Source organism: Pecten maximus, chromosome 9 (genome assembly GCF_902652985.1).
Source record: "Pecten maximus chromosome 9, xPecMax1.1, whole genome shotgun sequence".
In the NCBI taxonomy this organism is placed as follows: domain Eukaryota; kingdom Metazoa; phylum Mollusca; class Bivalvia; order Pectinida; family Pectinidae; genus Pecten; species Pecten maximus.
Window position 1 is genome coordinate 12,188,852 of NC_047023.1, and position 23,054 is coordinate 12,211,905.

Here is a 23,054-nt window from a genome sequence, read left to right on the forward strand (position 1 = left end):
AAAGTGACCCCCCCCCCTCCCCCGCTTATCCCCTTCCACTACTTTTTTACAATACTTTGATATACCTATTTCACCAAACTTTTAAAACAAGTTTACTTCACAAAAAATAAAGTATTGACAATATTAGATTTTGGTAGAGCATTGCAAAAGCTGGGGCAGGTTTGGGTCACTTTACCATGACCATAGCGAAACAAGATATTTTGACATTTTTTTTTCAAAATTTTTTTTTTGATCAACCTCAATTCTTTAACCTATACATTATAACAAACAAACCAAAATTGATCTCAGATAAGATTTTGATGTGATCATGTACATGTAAGGAGGAAGGGGGGGGGGGGGGGGTCACTTTACCATGGCCATGGGAAAGTGACCCCCTCCTCCCCCGCTCATTCCCTTCCACTACTTTTACAATACTTTGATATACCTATTTCACCAAACTTTTATAACAAGTTTACTTCACAAAAAATAAAGTATTTACAATATTCGATTTTGGTAGATCATTGCAAAAGCTGGGGCGGTTTGGGTCACTTTACCATGACCATAACGAAACAAGATATTTTGACATTTTTTTTTTCAAAATCTTTTTTTTTGATCAACCTCAATTCTTTAAGTATTTGCAATATAAGTTTGGGGTAGATCATTGCAGACTGGGGAAGTTTGCGGTCACTTTACCATGACCAAAATGAAATAAAAAATTTTACTTTTTTTCGTGATTGATTTTTTTTCACAAATTTTTTTTTTTTAAATCCTCAATTCCTTAAACTTAACATTATTACAAAACTAAATTGGTGTAAGATAAGTTTTTGATGTGATCATGTAAGGGGGGAGGAAGGTGTGTGTGTGTGGTTTGAGGGGGGGGGGGGGGGGGGGGGGGGGGTCACTTCACCATGGCCATGGTAAAGTGACCCCCCCTCCTCCTCCTCACCTTCCCTTCCAATACTTTGATATATCTTTTTCAAAAAAAATTTTGTGGTTGATCTTTTTTCACAAAATATTTTTTTTAAATTCTCAATTCCTTAAACATTACAGTGGAACAAAACTAAGTTTGCTTGAGAAAAGTGATTTTGAAGTGATCATGTAAGGGGGAGGAACAGGGGGGAGGGGGGTCACTTTACCATGGCCATGGTAAAGTGAAACCCCCCCCCCCCCCCCCCCCCCCCCTCCTGTCGTCCTCCTCTCCTTCCCCTCTAATACTTTGATAAATCTTTTTCAATTTTTTTATAACAACTTTACTGAAGAAAAACAAAGTATTTACAATATTAGTTTGGGGTAGATCATTGCAAACTGGGGAAGTTTGATGGCACTTTACTATAACCAAAATGAAATAAAAAAATTACTTTTTTTGTGATTGTTCTGTTTTTCACAAATTTTTTTTTTTAAATCATCAATTGCTTAAACAAAGTGCAGTAAAACAAAACTAAGTTTGCCTGAGAAAAGTGATTTTGAAGTGATCATGTAAGGGAGAGGAACAGGGGGGAGGGGGGTCACTTTACCATGGCCATGGCATGTGTTCTGACATATACATTGAATAATTGATTGAAATAAATTAATAAACTTTTGGTGAATTATGTATAATTATTTACATCAGATCATGAAGTATCAACAGAATTGTATTGGATTGGCTAAGGTAAAGTGATCCCTCCATCAAGAAATAGTTTTTTGCCAAATCTTTCATTAGTTTACTTCAACTAATTACCTAAATTAATTTATAATTTAGAAAATAAAAATCAACACAATATATAGTTTTATCTTCTTTTATTAATCTTTAAACAATGGAGCAAATCTTAAGATATTAATAGATAAACAATAAATAATTAATTTTAAGATGAAAATGCAACCAAAACAACATGAACATTATTGACATGATTACATTAGTCATACACTTAAAAATGAATAAATAAATGAATATAGTAACAATATCACAACTCTACATTCATGCCAGGTCTAATATGTATTTATAACATACTGTATTTGACCTAATGTAATATGTATCTATAACATACTGTATTTGACCTAATGTAATATGTATCTATAACATACTGTATTTGACCTAATAAGTGCAAAAGTCCCACTAATCAGGGAAACAATATGAATGTGCTAATTAAAAACCTTTCTAACCTTTCTAAAAAAGTTTCTTACCTCATTGATCTGCCAATGTAATTTTCAGTTTTTATTCATTCCAAACTGTTCCAGAGAAACTACATCACTTCATTATATGATTGTGTATATAACACTATCACTCACTGGTCCTAATGATATCACCAATAAATCAATATGTTTTTTCATGTCCATGGAATCTTATATTGTAGTTAAAGATAGAAATTATGTCATCCGTGCTGAGATGTATTTTTGGCAGAGATCAATATAACAAACCTGGTGAAGCATTATATTGACCTATAAGTAATGTGATGAGTTACTTTAAAGGAACTTTCTTAGTTTTTTTTATCTCAATCAATATACTTCATTTTATATATTAAATACAAACTCTATTTCCGTGCCTCGATAAATATTGTCCAGTTCAGGTCTGTAAAGCCATTGATAACCAAAGGCTGTATTTGTATACGTAAAATATTTGTAACACATTTATCATGACATATCTAACATCATATTCACCTATGTTAAGCATATCTATCATAATAAATCTATATACACATGTCACTGGATAACATTATGTTTATAGGATATGTGACAAGTTCAAACACACAAAATACAGGTGCTTACATCAGCTCCTTCACACACTCCAAGACATGCCTTGTGACACATTCTGTTGCATTTGGTACACCGAAACATCTGTTTCCCACTTGAATTGCAGAACAGAAGGTCACAATTGTTTCTGATAGGTTTGGCAAACTTGAGCAGTTGGTCAATAATGTGTTTTCTGTAAGCCATCACATGGCATTGCCTCATCACAGTCGGTGGGTTTTGTGATACTACAGCATCAGCATTCTGAAAATGAAGAAAATACATCTTATAACTATTTCACTTTTCTATGATTTTTTTTTGTATATGAAAGCATGAAAAACAAGAGGTCCATGGGCCTGAACAGTCACTTTTTGAAATAGTTAGTTTGACCCTTCTTCGCTGCAGATCAGGCCAGGGGGTCAGTCAAAGTCAATATGTGCATACCATCAAACTCATCCAATTTAGCCAAGTTAGAATGAATTCCAATAGAAATATCAGATCAACAATTAAATGTGATGTGGAACGTTGCCGAAATTTTGTTTTTAACCCATACCCCTACTTAACTCTTGGGTGGATTACATCCATTTGAAACATTACATGGGGAGTCCAATCATATTTTCTATAAATGAGGGTAGTATGATGCATAGAAGAGGAACAACAACTTCCATCCTTATAGCGATTTAAACAATCGAAATAAAATCAGATAGTTTATCCTATATATTTATATCATAACATAAATCAGATTCTAAAATTAATATGTGCATACAAATAAACAGCATAATGTATGACAAAATATTTTGTGAATACGGGAAGCATTTCCCTCATATTATGTAAATGAGCCATACCATTAGTAGGAACACTCCACATGAACTACCATCATCCTGTCTAGATGACTTATTCCTTCCTAATGTCCACCTTGTTGCAGCTTCCTTCAAGACTCGTTCTCTCGTCTCCATGAATTTTCTGTTAATGAATCATGGTTATTATTATTTAAAATGATATGGACTATGCAGATAAAGTAATACTAAGAATGTGCCATCATTGCTATCAAGAGGTTTTATGTTTAAAAGAAAGCATCACACAGAGGAACATTGATCTGTTGAAACAAGTTGTTATAAATTCATGGGAATGAACTGTCATATCTATACCTTTATAATGTTCAACCAAAATTACATTATGTATGAACCATATTTTTGAATAAGCACTATCAGGTAATGGATATCATATTTTTGTACAGAAAGTGTGGGACCAGACCATAAGTATGATACAAAATTTGGCCAATGTAACATACAAGGTAGGAGAAATAGTGAGATATAACTTGTTAAAGTTGCCATATAGACAAATTGTGTCCCATAGGTAAATGGTGCAGAGCTTTCGAAAAAGTATTACCTCCAATGACCCACAAATCTGTCCGCCCTTTGGCTGTTGGGTAGAGGGTCTAAAACTGTAACAATTCCAGTCCTCATTTCAGCAACAAGCAAAAACCAATGGTGCTGGTGGCATATTGGAACAAGCACCTGATAGTAGCGGTGAAGTGGGATCTGAAAATTGTAAATGAAACCTAATTTTAATACAACAGTATTTAAGTTATTCATTTTTGCTCTTTAAAAGACCATATTCACCAGGTGTGTAATTTATCAGTTTTTCAATTTACTATAAAGTAAAATTTTGTGAGCAATTCTTGTTCAACTGCCAATCCTAAACCAAACATCTTGGCACTTATAATTGACCCCATGGTCTTGAGGGGTGCAGCCAAAATGGGTCAAATTGTTTAAAATTTCAAAAATCTTCTTCTCAACTCCAAGTTATGGTAAAATCAAATTCTCTTTATAAATGGAAGGATCTTAAGGTCCTTTACATAAATGGAAGGATCTTAAGGTCCTTTACAAAATTTATGAATTATGACACTTGGATCACATGTTACTCCCTGGGGACAAAGTACCTACAGTTTATATCAGAACTCAGATGTCTTTGGTCTCTTATTATATTGAATTACCTGGGGGTAAATCCAGTTGAAATTTCCAGCCTCCCAGTGAACCGCAATGAAACTTGGAAGGACATAAGTTGTGTTGCTGTTTAACAGACCCAAATAGGCGTGGATGATCTGTCAAAAAAAGTTTATGCCATTTATAGAAATAATTAAATATAATGGTATTAACTGTAAAATTGTAAATGGTGATGAAGAAATATATTCAGTCTCGTTATTATGCAAGCAGTATGTAACCAGCTAGTAAAGCAATTGTTCTTTGTTTTGGCTACAAAAGCTTCAAGAGCAACAAGTGAAAATAAGTATTTGTTCAATGGATGAAAGAAGTATAGTTTTGCTGTTTATAGACTCATTTGGTGGATTGGTTATGTCGCTTACTCTATGATTGATTGTAGGTCAGTTTATAATATATCCATTTATGCTTCAAAACTCACCTGGTCATTTAACCACTTCCCAGGCAGGAGTGTCTGCATATCAGAGGGATTTAAAGTGACGCTCCCAACAGAAAACTGATGTTTTGGAATTTTAAAGGTGGCTGACTTGGAGTCTGTCTGGTACGGTGTATTGTTCAATGTTGCATAGACTGATGACAACTCCATATCATCTTTAAGAACTGCCATCAACACAGCTGACGCCAGCATCACAGCAATTGGTGGATGTTTCAGATGCAATTGAGCTCTGTTTTCCATGTACCATTTCAGGAGTTCATCACTGCACTCTTCTTGCTCTTTTGAATACCTTTCACTATATTTCAGGAAGAATGACAATGTTGCTGATTGCTGGGCAGTAAATGCCATTCTCTGGGGACTTGATGGCAATGGCATCCTGAGTTTATCACAATGAACTAACAATTCATGAATGTTGCCATTAGCTACAAACTGGTCAATGTAACTGCTCGATTTTTCTTTCGCTGAAAGGCTTGGTTGCTTCCTTGGGCCTATTGCAGGGTTTCTTGAAGACCAGTCCGTAGTGGGTGCTTTTCTTACTGCTTGTTTTCTGGTAAAACTCTTCGTTACCTTTGGCTGCTGTAGCCTCCTTGGTGTCTTCAGGGTGGAGGGCTTGCTTGTGGAAGTACTCTTGAGTTTGATCTTGGTCTGGGCTGTTCGATCATGTGAAGGTGTTCTAGCTGCAGATGTGGTAACTCTGGATGATGTTTCTTTAGCTGAACGGCTTGGTTGCTTCCTTGGGCCTATTGCAGGGTTTCTTGAAGACCAGTCCGTAGTGGGTGCTTTTCTTACTGCTTGTTTTCTGGTAAAACTCTTCGTTACCTTTGGCTGCTGTAGCCTCCTTGGTGTCTTCAGGGTGGAGGGCTTGCTTGTGGAAGTACTCTTGAGTTTGATCTTGGTCTGGGCTGTTCGAGCATCTGAAGAAGGTGATGTAGAATCGGTATCTCTGGATAATGTGTCAGCTGTTGATCGTCTAGGGGTGACATACTTTCTTAGGTTTTTTATGTTCTGTAATGCTTTCCTCCCTTCTAGTCTGAACACACCTTTACCTACATGAGCAATGATCTTGTATGGTCCAATATATCTGTTCGTCATTTTGTCACCCTTGCGATTGTGTTTTCTTGGGTTCTTTATGAGTACTTGGTCTTCTGGCTCCAGTGTCATTTGCTGTTGTCTGCTGTCATAGTACTCCTTCTGTTTCTTTTGAGCTGTGGCAATAGAAGTCTGTGCTTTGTGTCTTATTTGAAGTAATTCGATAAATGATGAGGTCCTGTCTTCTCGGAGTGCTTCCCACTCTTCTTCACTTCGTTCTGTTGAGGATCCTGTCACTGTTGTTGGAATGTCCAGCTGAATTGGTAGAAGAGCTTTTCGTCCATACACTAAGTAAAATGGTGTCTCATTTGTAGATTTCTGAACACATGTCCTTGTTGCAAACGCAACCATTTGCAAGTACTCATCCCAGTTGTTTTGCTTATCATTAACATACTTTACTAATCCATCACATAGAGTCTTATTGAATCGCTCTGTAAGTCCATTTGTCTGTGGATGGTAAGCTGATGTTACTTTATGCTGAATGTTCAGGCGGCTACATAGTTCCTCGTTCATCTCATTACAAAACTCTCGACCTTGGTCCGTAAGAATGACCTTGGGAACTCCATGGCGGCAGATTGTGTCCATGACAAACTGTGCAATTTCTGATGCTGTCTTGTTCTTGATTGCCTTAACTTCTGGCCATTTCGTGAAATAGTCTGTCAGTACTGCTATATATCTGTTGCCATCTTCAGTTACATGTAGTGGACCGACCAAATCCATGCCTAACATAGCAAAGGCCTCATCTTTCACTTGTATTGGATGAAGTGGTGCTGAAAATTTCTTAATGTGATTTTGCCGCTGGCATTCATCGCAACCTCGGATATAATCCCGCACATCATTACACAAACCAGGCCAAAAGTATCTTTCTGAAATTTTCTTTTCTGTCCTATTCACTCCTTGGTGACCAGCAACAGCATCAGTATGGCAACCTTTAAGAATTGCAATTCGCTCAATGTCTTTGATAACTCTTAATGGGCCGCATTTTGGATGGTGGTAAAATAATGTGCCTCCCTCTTGAAAGTAAGATCTGGCTTTCCTCCTGTAATTGTTCTTTGCATTTTTCCCCTGAAAAGCAATTAAAGATATTTGAATGTTAGTTATTTGTATCAGAACAAATGGCAATTTCATATGGCATATGAGTCAACTATATATGATACAGCACATTTGACCTTTTATTTTTCATTTTAAATCATAAGTTAAGAATGGCTGGGTGCATTTTGACCACATTAACTAGGTGCTGAGATGAGCCTTGGAGTTAAAGCACTAAATATTGAATAATGGTTTGCACAGTTTCTCTGAAGCAGGAGTTTTACAGAATATAGGCACCAGACATATTTATTACAAACATATCTGTCATAATGAATTGATTAAATTTCATTCATAACACATCTATAACAAAACTATCATTTACAATATGTATATATCATACTTGATTCTGCATATATTATTCTAATGCTCTATCATAACATATGACACCCATAACACATCTATAACACATAAAATGCTTCAGTCATATATATCATACTCGAATCATTATACGTCAACAACCTATCTAATGTTCTATTATATTGTATCACACCTATAACAAATCAATAACATATATATCATACTTGAATCGGTATATATCTATAACCACAACCTATATAATGTTCTATTATACTGTATTACATCTGTAACAAATCTTTAACATGTATCTTTGGACACAAATCTATAACAAATCTAAAACATATATATCGTACTTGAATCAGTATATATCAAAAACATATCTACTGTTCAATTATATCATATTACATTCATAACAAATCTATAGCATATCATATCTTTGAACACCTACATTGTATATCACAAATCTATATCATATATAATAAATCTATAACATATATATCATACTAATTTAATCATTACATAATTTTATCTACAACCTATCTAATGTTCTATTATATCGTATTAAACCTATAACAAATCTATAACATATATCATAATTGAATCAGTATATATCTACAACCTATCTAGTGTTCTATTATATCATTATACATCTGTAACAAATCTATAACATATCATATCTTTGGACACCTATATCACAAATCAATCATAAATCTATAATATAACATATATATCATACTAATTGAATCATTACATAATTTTATCAACAACCTATCTAATGTTCTATTATATCGTAATACACCTATAACAAATCTATAACATATATATCATACTTGAATCAGTAAATATCTACAACCTATCTAGTGTTCTATTATATCAGAATATATCTATAACAAATCTATAACATATAATATCTTTGGACACCTTTATCACAAATCTATAACATATATCATAAATCTATAACATATATATCATACTAATTGAATATTTACATAATTTTATCAACAACCTATCTAATGTTCTATTACATCGTACTAAACCTATAACAAATCTATAACACATATAACAAATTTATAATATATGTATCATACTTGAATCAGTAAATATCTACAACCTATCTAGTGTTCTATTATATCAGAATATATCTATAACAAATCTATAACATATAATATCTTTGGACACCTTTATCACAAATCTATAACATATATCATAAATCTATAACATATATATCATACTAATTGAATATTTACATAATTTTATCAACAACCTATCTAATGTTCTATTACATTGTACTAAACCTATAACAAATCTATAACACATATAACAAATCTATAACATATATTATCAATTTATAACATATATATCATACTAATTGAATAATTACATAATTTTATCAACATCCTATAGTGTTCTATTACATCGTATTTAACCTATAACAAATCTATAACACATATAACAAATCTATAACATATATTATCAATTTATAACATATATATCATACTAATTGAATAATAACATAATCTTACCAACCTCTACCTAATGTTCTATTATATCATAATACATCATTAACAAATCTATAACATATCATTTCTTTGGACACATATATCTCAAATCTATAACATATATATCATACTAATTGAATATTTACATAATTTTATCAACAACCTATCTAATGTTCTATTACATCGTACTAAACCTATAACAAATCTATAACACATATAACAAATCTATAACATATATTATCAATTTATAACATATATATCATACTAATTGAATAATAACATAATCTTACCAACCTCTACCTAATGTTCTATTATATCATAATACATCAATAACAAATCTATAACATATCATTTCTTTGGACACATATATCTCAAATCTATAACATATATATCATACTAATTTAATCATTACATAACTTTATCTACAACCTATCTAATGTTCTATTATATCGTATTAAACCTATAACAAATCTATAACACATATAACAAATCTATAACATATATAACATACTTGAATCAGTAAATATCTACAACCTATCTAGTGTTCTATTATATCATAATACATCTATAACAAATCTATAACATATAACATCTTTGGACACCTTTATCACAAATCTATATTATATATAATAAATCTATAACATATATATCATAATTGAATCAGTATATATCTACAACCTATCTAGTGTTCTATTATATCATTATACATCTGTAACAAATCTATAACATATCATATCTTTGGACACCTATATCACAAATCAATCATAAATCTATAATATAACATATATATCATACTAATTGAATCATTACATAATTTTATCAACAACCTATCTAATGTTCTATTATATCGTAATACACCTATAACAAATCTATAACATATATATCATACTTGAATCAGTAAATATCTACAACCTATCTAGTGTTCTATTATATCAGAATATATCTATAACAAATCTATAACATATAATATCTTTGGACACCTTTATCACAAATCTATAGCATATATCATAAATCTATAACATATATATCATACTAATTGAATATTTACATAATTTTATCAACAACCTATCTAATGTTCTATTACATCGTACTAAACCTATAACAAATCTATAACACATATAACAAATCTATAACATATATTATCAATTTATAACATATATATCATACTAATTGAATAATTACATAATTTTATCAACATCCTATAGTGTTCTATTACATCGTATTTAACCTATAACAAATCTATAACACATATAACAAATCTATAACATATATTATCAATTTATAACATATATATCATACTAATTGAATAATTACATAATTTTATCAACATCCTATAGTGTTCTATTACATCGTATTTAACCTATAACAAATCTATAACACATATCACAAATATATAACATATATAATAAATCTATAACATATATATCAAACTAATTGAATCTTTACATAATTTTATCTACAACCTATCTAATGTTCTATTATATCGTAATACACCTATAACAAATCTATAACATATATAACAAATCTATAACATATATTATCAATTTATAACATATGTATCATACTAATTGAATCATTACATAATTTTATCTACAACCTATCTAATGTTCTATTATATCATAATACACCTATAACAAATCTATAACATATATAACAAATCTATAATATATGTATCATACTTGAATCAGTATATATCTACAACCTATCTAATGTTCTATTATATCACAATACATCTATAACAAATCTATGACATATAATATCTTTGGACACCTTTATCACAAATCTATATTATATATAATAAATCTATAACATATATATCATACTAATTGAATATTTACATAATTTTATCAACAACCTATCTAATGTTCTATTACATCGTACTAAACCTATAACAAATCTATAACACATATAACAAATCTATAACATATATTATCAATTTATAACATATATATCATACTAATTGAATAATAACATAATTTTATCAACATCCTATAGTGTTCTATTACATCGTATTTAACCTATAACAAATCTATAACACATATCACAAATATATAACATATATAATAAATCTATAACATATATATCAAACTAATTGAATCTTTACATAATTTTATCAACAACCTATCTAATGTTTTATTATATCCTATTACACCTATAACAAATCTATAACATATGTATCATACTTGAATCAGTAAAAATCTACAACCTATCTAGTGTTATATTATATCGTATTACATCTATAACAAATATATAACATATATAACACATCTATAACATATATATCATACTTGAATCATTATGTATCTATAACAAATCTAATGTTATATCATATCATAATACATCTATAACAAATCTATAACATATATATCAAGCATGTATATATCATTTATTATCTGTAATATACTTTTAGAGACTTAACATCCATAACATACACACAGATCTATAAATAATATTTTTTGAGTAATATACAATATTCTTACAAACTAAGCTATTTATAACATATCCTTTGTATTATTTCCATGGCATTTTGAATATATATTTGTAACATATCAAACATACTTTCTATGACATGCCTATACCATTTTCTTTTTTCATTTTTCATATATTTTTAATGATTTGACACAAAATTTAAACTACCTATATTTGGGCTATAATATATACAGTCATTTTGTTTTTGTATTTCACTTCGAAATATCAATAATTTTAACTAAATTTCAATGATCTACAAAATGTACTTTTACTTGAATTTAAGCATTTGAAAAAGTTTGTGTATAATGATATATATTTCTTCAAAAACTATGTAATATTGAATATATATTCTACCTAATTAATTTATAACAGCAACAGTGAACACTTAGCTTACAACATAATCAAGCTACCAGGGTAATGTGTATGCATGGTTTATATATACAAACCATATTAAAGAGGTTAACTTGTCATATGCAGGCCAACATTTTTCAATGCTTAGTTTCAAAGATAATTGTTATAAAAATGGATCAATTAATCTTTCTCTGTCGATTAAGTGAATATTTTATATTAATTATTTGTGTATGAAATTGATAATATAAAACCACTAACCAAAAGTATGGGATACATTTTTCTTTTTTTTTTTTTCCCTGGACATTATTTAATTTCTATGACATGTTACATAGAATTTTTTCATAAATGTTGGCCTGTATTATATATGAATGAAAAATTCATTTACCTGCACAGCAGATGGCCAGATTCTGTTATTTGGGTCACTTTGAAGAAATATCAGCAGGTTGTCATATTCTTCTGCATTCATGTTGCCAGAAAACCGTACATCCACATATTCACGGAAACAACACTTTCAGTTTTATCTATAATGAGGGTATTCTTTTTTCACTGAGGAAATGTTTTATATACCTTTAATGGTAACATCAAGTTGTTAATTTATTGGTCAATATACTTACTAAGCCCTGATTGGTCAGTGTCATCAAACTTCTAATCAGTGACTGGTCATTCTTCATTGCATTGTCCATTTTAGACAATCATTGTCTCACAGTAATTGGTTTAATCACCTGTGTGAACCATGGTATTGAATTCGCGTGTCACCTTCATTGCATGGTTTCATCAACAACTGGGAATCGCAGGTTATTGGAATAACATTTTAGTAATTCCAAAACCAATAGAGAGACTGTAGTTATAGAAGGACACAATCAGTGTCATCTTATACACCTGACTTCTGATCATGTAAACAACTAAATTCATATAATGTGTCCAATAAGAATGTCATATTGAAGGAAACATTTGCTGAACAAACTTATATTAATAATCAATAGACATAATGTAATGTTAATATGCTTTGTCATTCAGGTATCAATTAACATCACAGTTTTCATATTATTGAAATGAAATACTGATATAATTACATGCATACATATTTCAAAACATGTAAAAAGTAATGAGTGATGCCTCAGTTGTCTTAAAGACACAGTTATTAATTAATGTAAAAACAATGTTTTCAGATGAATTATTTTTTGTTGATACAAAAGTTTGGCATGGTTGACAAGCAGGATACCTGCATGTTAAATGTCAATGAAACGTCGCACAAATATAGAGGACCATGTGTAGATGTGCATGCCACTTTTTTTTTTTCAAAATTATGGTTGCTATGGCAACTGGTCACTATAAACAGGTTTTTGATAAGAACCATTACTTTAAGTTTGTCCAGACAACTCCTCCTAAACCGAAGGGCCGATTTCAATGAAACTTCACACAAATATAGAGGACCATGTGTAGATGTGCATGCCACTTTCTTTTTTTCAAAATTATGGTTGTTATGGCAACTGGTCACTATATTACTGGGTTATCTTAGTTAGCCTCTAATTAACAGTTCCAATTCACCATTGACTTGTGCAAATTGCGGGGGTATTAGTCAGAACTGGCGACAGTTCTAGTTTTTAAGGCTGAAGAGAGTTATGCAGAAAGTCTTACCTTTATTTTATACCCTTTTTCCACAGACACATTACTTATTGAACTAAACATTCATATGTACATTCTAATATACATGTGTACTTAATTATACCCCCGCAACAAAGTTAGGGGGGTATACTGGAATCAGGTTGTCTGTTCGTCCGTCCGTCCGATCACCCGTCCGTCCCTCCGTCCTTCCATCCATATTAATGATCATGTGTAGATGTGCATGCCACTTTCATTTCTCAAAATTTTTGTTTCTATGGCAACTGGTCACAGGTTTTCCTATAAGAACCATAATTTTTAAGTTTGTCCAGACAGCTCCTCCTAAACCGAAGGGCCAATTTCAATGAAATTGACTCGTGCAGATTGCGGGGGGTATTAGTCAGTCTTCCTGGCGACAGTTCTAGTTATTATTTTTTATTTTACTAAATGTTATCTAAGATTTTTGAACTGCTGTGAATTTATTTGTTTAGGGGTAATTAAGTTTTAATCCTTTTGCTCCCTAAACTGAAAATCCAGGTAAAATGTTGTTTTGGACAAACAAGATTTGTTTACACAGGGGTCTAGTTACTAATTAAACATCGAAGGCTATTGTCTTTCTCATCCATTTATTCCAAAATCATCGCTTCTAAAAACGGCATTAAAGCGTCAGACTCAATATTAAGAGTTTTTGCCCATATACGAAATTCAACTTAACAGTTGTTCTGTTTTGGATTTAAGAGATTTTCTCAGATTTTGTCAGATTTTATCATTGATTTTGTCAGAGATTTCGTCAATAAATATTGAATGTCAAAGCTATTAGCAAGGTATTGATAAATTTGGCATTTTGAAGAATTATCAAATGCACCATGTAATTCATTAATGAAAAAATTCATGCAAGCATTGCGTATACGTTTTCAAATAACTGTTTTCTTTGTACATTTTGTGAAAATGTAAATTTTTTTTTTGTTATCTCATAGACCCAGTTCAAAATATACACTGAATACATTTTTATGATTTTTGTTTTCTTATCATAGACAATGTATTCGTGAATCCAGCTTAAACAAGGGTACCCTATGCTGTTTCTTCATTCAAATCAGAAGCATGTATACCCATCCCTTGCATCAGTCGCTAAGTTTACTCTCCTAACATTGACCCTTTCAAACTTGAACTTGTGAACATTTGACAAATTAACAACTTCTTCATAATCGTGAGTAACATTATCAAACGCCTTTACTACATTTGGTTGTAAAGTATTATTTACTATGACATGCAAATATTGCATCACATAGACCAAAACCAGTCTTAAACCCAAATTGTGACCTCTGTAAGGATCTGTTCAGATCACTCCAGTCTTACAATGTTTGTTCAGAAGACTATAGTTAATAACTTAGCTACATGACTAATGAGGGTATTACTCCTGTAGTTATTTTCATTATGTTATCTTGCTTTTATACAAGGGAATAATTAAACCCTGTGCCCAAGCATGAGGGAATTAAATAGCCAACTTCCATAATGATATTGAAAAAATTTCAATCTTCAATAAAACAGGTGCCAAAAGTCTTTATATTCAATCAAATCCATACCAGCTGACTTCTAGACATTACTTTTAATTGCATCCATTACTTCCTCTAATTCAAAAATCTAATCAAATTTTTACCGCTTTATTTGTGACATCTCTCTTGAATTTGATCATTCGTAATATGGGAGATACATATCAAAAATTAGTCAATAATATTAAAAATATGAATAATTTTTATCAATTTATTACCTTATTAATTTGCATGTTTTTTTTTTTTTAATTCCTTTTATTTATTTATTCATTTATGTTTTTGCTGTCAACTGGTATATTTAGTAATGGACACCTTAATTTATCTGTACAGGTAACATAACTGTTAAAACCAAAAAAAATAATACTCCAACTATATTGTTTACATCACTTTTTGGGACAACCAGGATATATTATTCAGTTTTGGGAGAAACAGGGTGACACTGAAATGTAATGACTTACTGCCCCCCCCCCCCCCCCCCCCCCCCCCCCCCCCCCCCCCCAAGCATACAGAAGCCATACCATTACACTGTCCTTCACATCTTGACATGCAGCCATGTTTCACATTAATTATTGGTTAGTTACCTGCATTGTATACCAGGAAATTGTGTCCATGTCATATTTTATATTGCATTGTTTCTCTGCCACTTGAGATATTGACATTTGATTCCAAAACCAACATATATCACACACACTCACTGTCATCTCTCTATTATCTCCGATCTTTTACCTGCATACCCCAAATCACATACATATTTCAAATTTGTTATACATAAAATGTCAAATTGAATTTCTAAAATAAAAAACAAAAGCAAAAATAAGGAATTAAATTGCAAGAAATATTTAGTAATATCAATCAATCAAAGTATAGATAATTGTTCAATGGAAGAGAACTACTTGAGAATCAGGATTTCTAATTATAATCCAGGCATAATTATTTCATTTCATTGTGGTCATGGTTAAGTAACCCTCACCTGCCCCAGCTTGCACTGATCTACCCCAAACTAATATTGTAAATACTTAATTTTTTTAAAGTAACTTATAAAAGTAAGGTGAAAATGATATATAAGTATTGTAAAGGTAGTGGAAGGCCATTCATCACTTTCTACGTTTCTATCACCTGCCTATCCAAACTTATTTTTTTTCAAATTTTTATGCATAGAGTAATGGCATAATTGAAGTATAAAAGGTTTGGTAAAAAAAAAGAATGAATGCTTATATTCTTGATGGGGATGAGGAGGGGGGGGGGGGGGGGGGGGGGGGGTCACTTTACCATGACCATGGTAAAGTGACCCCCACCCTCTCTTCCCCCTTATTACATGAATCGCATTAAATTAACTGATCACGATTCAATTCAATGGTTTTTAAATGTATAGATTAATGATTTGAGGTAAATTGAAAAAATATTTAGTGAAAAAAAAAAAAAAATCCACAAAAATATATTTTCACTATAATCATGGTAAAGTGATTCCCCTCTCCCCAACCTCTCCACATAGCTTACATAAAAAAATCACCTACCCTAAGACCAATTGTCTTGACTTTATTTATGTATATTTTAATGAATGGAAGTAAACAAATAAAATATTGTTAACTTTGTAGGTGGTTGTGGAGGGGCAGGAGGGGGGGGGGGGGTCACTTTACCATGGCCATGGTAAAGTGACCCCCCCCCCCCCCCCCCCTCTTCCAGGCATAAATGACTCATCAAAATTAGTTACCCCAGACCAATTTTATTGTTGTTGTTAAAATTTATAGAATTATTGATGTATACTGATAAAGGTTTTGTGAAAATAAGTTACCAAAATTACCAAAATTAATGATAAAAAAGCTTTATTTCTTCATTAATGTTCTCCATCAACTATTCACCTATATTTCACTATATAGTCAACCTACCCCTCCAAACTTGTACTGTTTATAATGATACAATATTGTTTTAATGAAAATATATAAAATGATATATGAAAATCATGTTTTAGTGACTTTAGTATGGGGGGGTCACTTTACCATGGGGGGGGTCATTTTACCATAATGGTATTTTGACCCCGGGGTCAATTTACCATGGGGGTCAAAATACCATACTACACCGGTAACCATTTTGTCGTTGTTTTATTTTCACACAAGTAGATCTATATAGGTGCATTAAAGAACTAAGAAATATTTCATAGAATGTGTTCATCTTTACTGGCACATCTGTAACATTTTTTTTTATAATCTTTGAATTTTGAAGATATTTATATTCTATAAAAAATAGATATATAAACATAAACATACATCATCTAGCATGTACATAGAAACAAGAGGCCCATGGGCCTTAACGGTCACCTGAGATTGGAAATATTTTATTTTATTTAATTGACCCTTTTTGTACACAGGTTTATAAGAGGATAGTTAAACTGATTCAGGTCTATGGTGTCCTCAGCCAATTATATATATATATAGATATAGTATACAGTTATTTAAAAAAAAATGTTGAGTATGAATTTCCCCAGTATACTTGCTTCAGGTTATTTTTAAACTCACTACACCAAGTTAGTATAAGATGAATATTTGATGATGAAATTGACATTTTCTCTGTTAATAAGTTGACGGATTGACACTTTCAGTATGTGTGCGAGTGCTCACGTACATGCATACATGTACACATACCTGTGGTTCTGACGTAGCCTATTAGCTGCTGAGCAGGGTCTTGACTGCTAGGTTCTCTACCAGCCCCTCCAGCCCCTCCACTGCCTCCTCCTGTATTATATATAACACACAGAGCTTTGATGCTGATATCAACATATATCTTCAATTTTAAAGCAAATAATGCTAAATTATATATCCGTATTAATTTACTCATTGAAAAGGTTATCATTCAATTTCCAATTGAAAAAGTTTTTTTTATAACAAATTGAATTGATGAAAAACACACCATTGTATCTAAAATTTGTATAGGGACAAAGTTAACTTACCTGCCATTGTTGGAGGTAATTGTGATTCTCCATATTGTAGCCCTGTTCCTCCTTGTCCCATGAAATTCTGTGGTGTTGTGAATGTCTCTGATCTGTTAGCATCACCACCACCATACACATTTCTGCTTTGTCCTGTTCCCCCATTCATATATCCCATACTGGTTCCTCCAAAGTTTGGATTTCCACCCCCTGATGGCCCCATAGTTTTACTACCGTCAGGTCTTCTGACACCACCACCTAACCCTGACATAGGGTTTCCTTGCATGCCGATAATACCCCCTGTACTCGCTGGTCCACCTGTACCCCCATAATTTCTTTCTCCACCCCCAAACATACCTCCTGAGCTTGTAATGTCTCCACCTCCACCCATACCACCAATACCCCCTAAATTTGTCATGCCCCCACCCATGCCTCCCATACCCCCAGGATTTGTCATGCCCCCACCCATACCTCCCATACCCCCTTGGTTTGTCATGCCCCCACCCATGCCTCCCATACCCCCTTGGTTTGTCATGCCCCCACCCATGCCTCCCATACCCCCTTGGTTTGTCATGCCCCCACCCATGCCTCCCATACCCCCAGGATTTGTCATGCCCCCACCCATGCCTCCCATACCCCCAGGATTCGTCATGCCCCCACCCATGCCTCCCATACCCCCAGGATTCGTCATGCCCCCACCCATGCCTCCCATACCCCCTTGGTTTGTCATGCCCCCACTCATGCCTCCGATACCCCCAGGATTCGTCATGCCCCCACCCATGCCTCCCTGATTTCCATACCCTATACCCCCTTGGCCACCTATTCCACCCCTCCCCATCTGCTGTAATTGCTGCACACCCTCGGGACCCATTAAGACTTCTAAAGCAGCATTTCTGTCCTCTTCACTCATGTCAGCCAAGCCAGCATACTCAGGGGGAAGGTTATCTAAACTATGTAGTTGTCCAGATGTTCCGGGCATTCCACCCATACCTCCAGAGATTCCAGACCCTCTACCTCCCCCAGGGCTTTGTCCAAAACCATTGTAACTCATTCTTCAGAAAAAATAGATAAACAAGAGGCCCATGGGGCCTGTATCGCTCACCTGGTTGGATTGGACCAAATGTCAAAATAATGTTCATATTGAATTTGTTTTATTTGTAAATCTTTAACAATGCTATATATCGTTATAGTGTGGGAATCCGAACTGCTTTAAAGATTAATGAAGTCCAGACTCTCTAAAGGTCTGAAAGACCTCAAGAATTGTTTTTAGAACATGCATGCATTCATCACTTTATAACTAGTAGCGATTTAAAGGAATTAAAACTATTTCCCCTATTGAGCCCCACCCTTTTGGCCCCTCGGGGGGTCAGAGTCACCATTTATGCAAAATGTGTTCCCCTTTCCCCAAGGATGTTTCTGACCAAATTGGGTTCAAATCCATTTATAACTTTATGACTAGTAGCGATTTAAAGGAATAACCTCTATTTCCCCTATTGGGCCCCGCCCCTTTGGTCCCTTTGGGGTCAGAGCCACCATTTATGCAAAATCTGTTCCCCTTCTGCCAAGGATGTTTCTGACCAAGTTGGGTTCAAATCCATTCATAACTTTATGAATAGTAGCGATTTAAAGGAATTACCTCTATTTCCCCTATTGGGCCCCGCCCCTTTGGCCCCTTTGGCCCCTTTGGGGTCAGAGCCACCATTTATGCAAAATCTGTTCCCCTTCCCCCAAGGATGTTTCTGACCAAATTGGATTAAAATCCATTCATAACTTTATGACTAGTAGCGATTTAAAGGAATTACCTCTATTTCCCCTATTGGGCCTGCCCCTTTGGCCCCTTTGGGGTCAGAGTCACCATTTATGCAAAATCTGTTTCCCTTCCCCCAAGGATGTTTCTGACCAAATTGGGTTCAAATCCATTCATAACTTTATGACTAGTAGCGATTTAAAGGAATTACCTCTATTTCCCCTATTGGGCCCCGCCCCTTTGGCCCCTCGGGGGTCAGAGTCACCATTTATGCAAAATCTGTTCCCCTTCCCTCAAGGATGTCTCTGACCAAGTTGGGTTCAAATCCATTCATAACTTTATGACTAGTAGCGATTTAAAGGAATTACCTCTATTTCCCCTATTGGGCCCCGCCCCTTTGGCCCCTCGGGGGTCAGAGTCACCATTTATGCAAAATCTGTTCCCCTTCCCCCAAGGATGTCTCTGACCAAATTGGGTTAAAATCCATTCATAACTTTATGACAAGCAGCGATTTAAAGGAATTACCTCTATTTCCCCTATTGGGCCCCGCCCCTTTGGGTTCTCGGGGGTCAGAGCCACCATTTATGCAAAATCTGTTCCCCTTCCCTCAAGGATGTCTCTGACCAAGTTGGGTTCAAATCCATTCATAACTTTATGACTAGTAGCGATTTAAAGGAATTACCTCTATTTCCCCTATTGGGGCCCTGTCCATTTGGCCCCTCAGGGGTCAGAGCCACCATTTATGCAAAATCTGTTCCCTTTCCCCCAAGGATGTTTCTGACCAAGTTGGGTTCAAATCCATTCATAACTTTATCACTAGTAGCGATTTAAAGGAATTACCTCTATTTCCCCTATTGGGCCCCACCCCTTTGGCCCCTCGGGGGTCAGAGTCACCATTTATGCAAAATCTGTTCCCCTTCTGCCAAGGTTGTTTCTGGCCAAATTTGGTCAAAATCCAATAAGAACTTCTTGACTAGTAGCGATTTAAAAGAATTACCTCTATTTCCCCTATTGGGCCCCGCCCCTTTGGCCCCTCTGGGGTCAGAGTCACCATTTATGCAAAATCTGTTCCCCTTCCCCCAAGGATGTCACTGAACAAGTTGGGTTCAAATCCATTCATAACTTTATGACTAGTAGCGATTTAAAAGAATTACCTCTATTTCCCCTATTGGGCCCCGCCCCTTTGGCCCCTCGGGGGTCAGAGTCACCATTTATGCAAAATCTGTTCCCCTTCTGCCAAGGATGTTTCTGGCCAAATTTGGTCAAAATCCAATAAGAACTTCTTGACTAGTAGCGATTTGAAGTAAATGTTGACGGACGACGGACGGACGGACGACGGACGGACGGACGGACGTACGGACGACGGACAGACGACGGACGCTGCGCCATGACATAAGCTCACCGGACCTTCGGTCCAGGTGAGCTAAAAATGAATATATATAAGAAAGGCAAAGGACAGACAATTTTCTGAAAATATCTTATCTGTGGTAATAATACATGAATCAATCTTAAATCAATTATTATATACTACATTGTATATTTACAGATAAAACATGTTATCACATAATTATGAAATTCATCATAGGAGAATTTGCTGAAAATTGATTTAGGATTGCAGGCATGGTAGATATCTATTGTCGTATTGAATTTTAATAACATCGGACATTAAATATTTTTGAATTTCAGTTCATTATAATTTCAGAAGTTACCAACCTATCAGATTACATTAATGTAAAAATGTAAACCTGTCCTGTTCAAATACTGAAAAATAATTCTCAAAATTTAACAACAATATCATTGTCATTTATCACCTGTATAGATAGGTATAATGTGTATCAATTGTTATTAACCACCTGTATAGGTAATGAATATCAATTGTCAATAACCACCGGTATAGGTAATGAATATCAATTGTCAATAACCACCGGTATAGGTAATGAATATCAATTGTCATTAACCACCTGTATAGGTAATGAATATCAATTGTCAATAACCACCGGTATAGGTAATGAATATCAATTGTTATTTACCATCTGTATATAGGTAATGTATATCAATTGTCATTATAATCTGTATAGATAATGAATATCAATTGTCATTAACCACCTGTATATGTAAATTATTAATGAATATCAATCGTCATTAACCACCTGTATAGGTAATGTATATCAATTGTCATTAACCACCTGTATAGGTAATGTATATCAATTGTCATTAACCACCTGTATAGGTAATGAATATCAATTGTTATTAACCACCTGTATAGGTAATGTATATCAATTGTCATTAATCACCTGTACAGGTAATGTATACCAATCGTCATTTACCATATGTAAGTAATGTATATCAATTGTCATTAACCACTTGTAATTTATTAGGTAATGCATCCGTCAATTGTCTGTCATTTAATGTATATGTCTATCAGATATTGTCAAGTATCGATATAATATTAGCGTTCTTTAAACAATTCACCTCACAGTTAAGATTCTCTGTTTGTATAATCATATTAAGCAGGAAGTGATAAATGGCCCTAAATGTAGAATAAGGAAGAAGAACTAGATAATGTATACATAGATAGTGCTATCTACACATCAACAACTATAGCGATTTCCTTATACCCTTGTTATTTAGAGACCTGTACATTTTTCATTAGGAAAATAACAGTGATAATGTTTTGCTAAATGGGGAAATATATCATCAACAGATCTTTTTCATGTCTAAATTAGCTTCTATAAATAGAAACAAGCAGCATAACATAATTACATCTTCTTGAAATACATACCGATACAAATTGATGTACACTTACAAGGACACTTAAACAACTTCTGATAGGGAAAAATACTTATAACATGAAAATGGGATTATATGAAAAAATCTCACTTGGAGAATGGGCCTATCTTTGGCTCCAAATGTACCCCAATAACATCATTGAACTTTTATAAGCTGCTTATATCAACATGTTTCTACTCCTGAATAAATTTTAATTACAACATTTTTTTATTTTGAATGAACAATTCCATATCTAAAAAAAAAAACCAGAACAAGCTAGGCATTGCAAGCGATATAAATCCCTATGGAGTATAGTACATGTATACCAAACAAAATATCCTGTCATAAGTGTAGCTGAGGCCAATTTGCACAAGGTATATATTCTCATACTTCACAGATATATGAAGTTTGATTAAAATGTGATAAATAAACAAATGTGGTTGCAGGAGCAATGATGATGATGATTTCTATAAATAGTAACAGTGACCTTGTCCTTGACCAACACATCAAGTTTGATAATAGAAATCTGTCTAAAAGTCGCTAGAGCTCTG

At 33.5% G+C, this 23,054-nt stretch overlaps 2 protein-coding genes across 3 annotated transcripts in view; both read right to left on the reverse strand.

Annotated features, from left to right (window-relative positions):
• LOC117334606 overlaps window positions 1-18,387 on the reverse strand; it is a 44,764-nt gene extending 26,377 nt beyond the window's left edge. The window contains exons 1-2 of one of the 2 annotated variants that reach the window (XM_033894304.1): window positions 18,009-18,387; window positions 17,704-17,790 (exon numbers count right to left, since the gene is read on the reverse strand). In XM_033894304.1, the coding sequence (XP_033750195.1) occupies window positions 17,704-17,790; window positions 18,009-18,378 (457 nt within the window). In that variant the 5' untranslated portion in view covers window positions 18,379-18,387. Of the gene's footprint in view, window positions 1-17,703; window positions 17,794-18,008 lie in introns of both variants that reach the window. The other variant, XM_033894303.1, reaches the window with a different exon arrangement.
• LOC117334607 lies at window positions 1,741-7,457 on the reverse strand. The gene is made up of 5 exons (XM_033894305.1): window positions 5,104-7,457; window positions 4,679-4,786; window positions 4,072-4,223; window positions 3,528-3,645; window positions 1,741-2,946 (listed from the first exon to the last, which is right to left on the reverse strand). The coding sequence occupies exons 1-5, from the start codon at window positions 7,333-7,335 to the stop codon at window positions 2,695-2,697; spliced, it is 2,862 nt and encodes a 953-aa protein (XP_033750196.1). The 5' UTR covers window positions 7,336-7,457; the 3' UTR covers window positions 1,741-2,694.
• Window positions 18,388-23,054: the final 4,667 nt, after the last annotated feature.

Coding starts and splice junctions, on each gene's coding strand:
- LOC117334607 (XM_033894305.1), bottom strand. CDS start 7,335: ATGAAATTGCCATTTGTTCTGATACAAATAACTAACATTCAAATATCT. Junction 3,646..4,071: donor AGATTTGTGGGTCATTGGAG/GTAATACTTTTT, acceptor ATTCATTAACAG/AAAATTCATGGAGACGAGAG. Junction 2,947..3,527: donor GTGGAGTGTTCCTACTAATG/GTATGGCTCATT, acceptor CTTCATTTTCAG/AATGCTGATGCTGTAGTATC.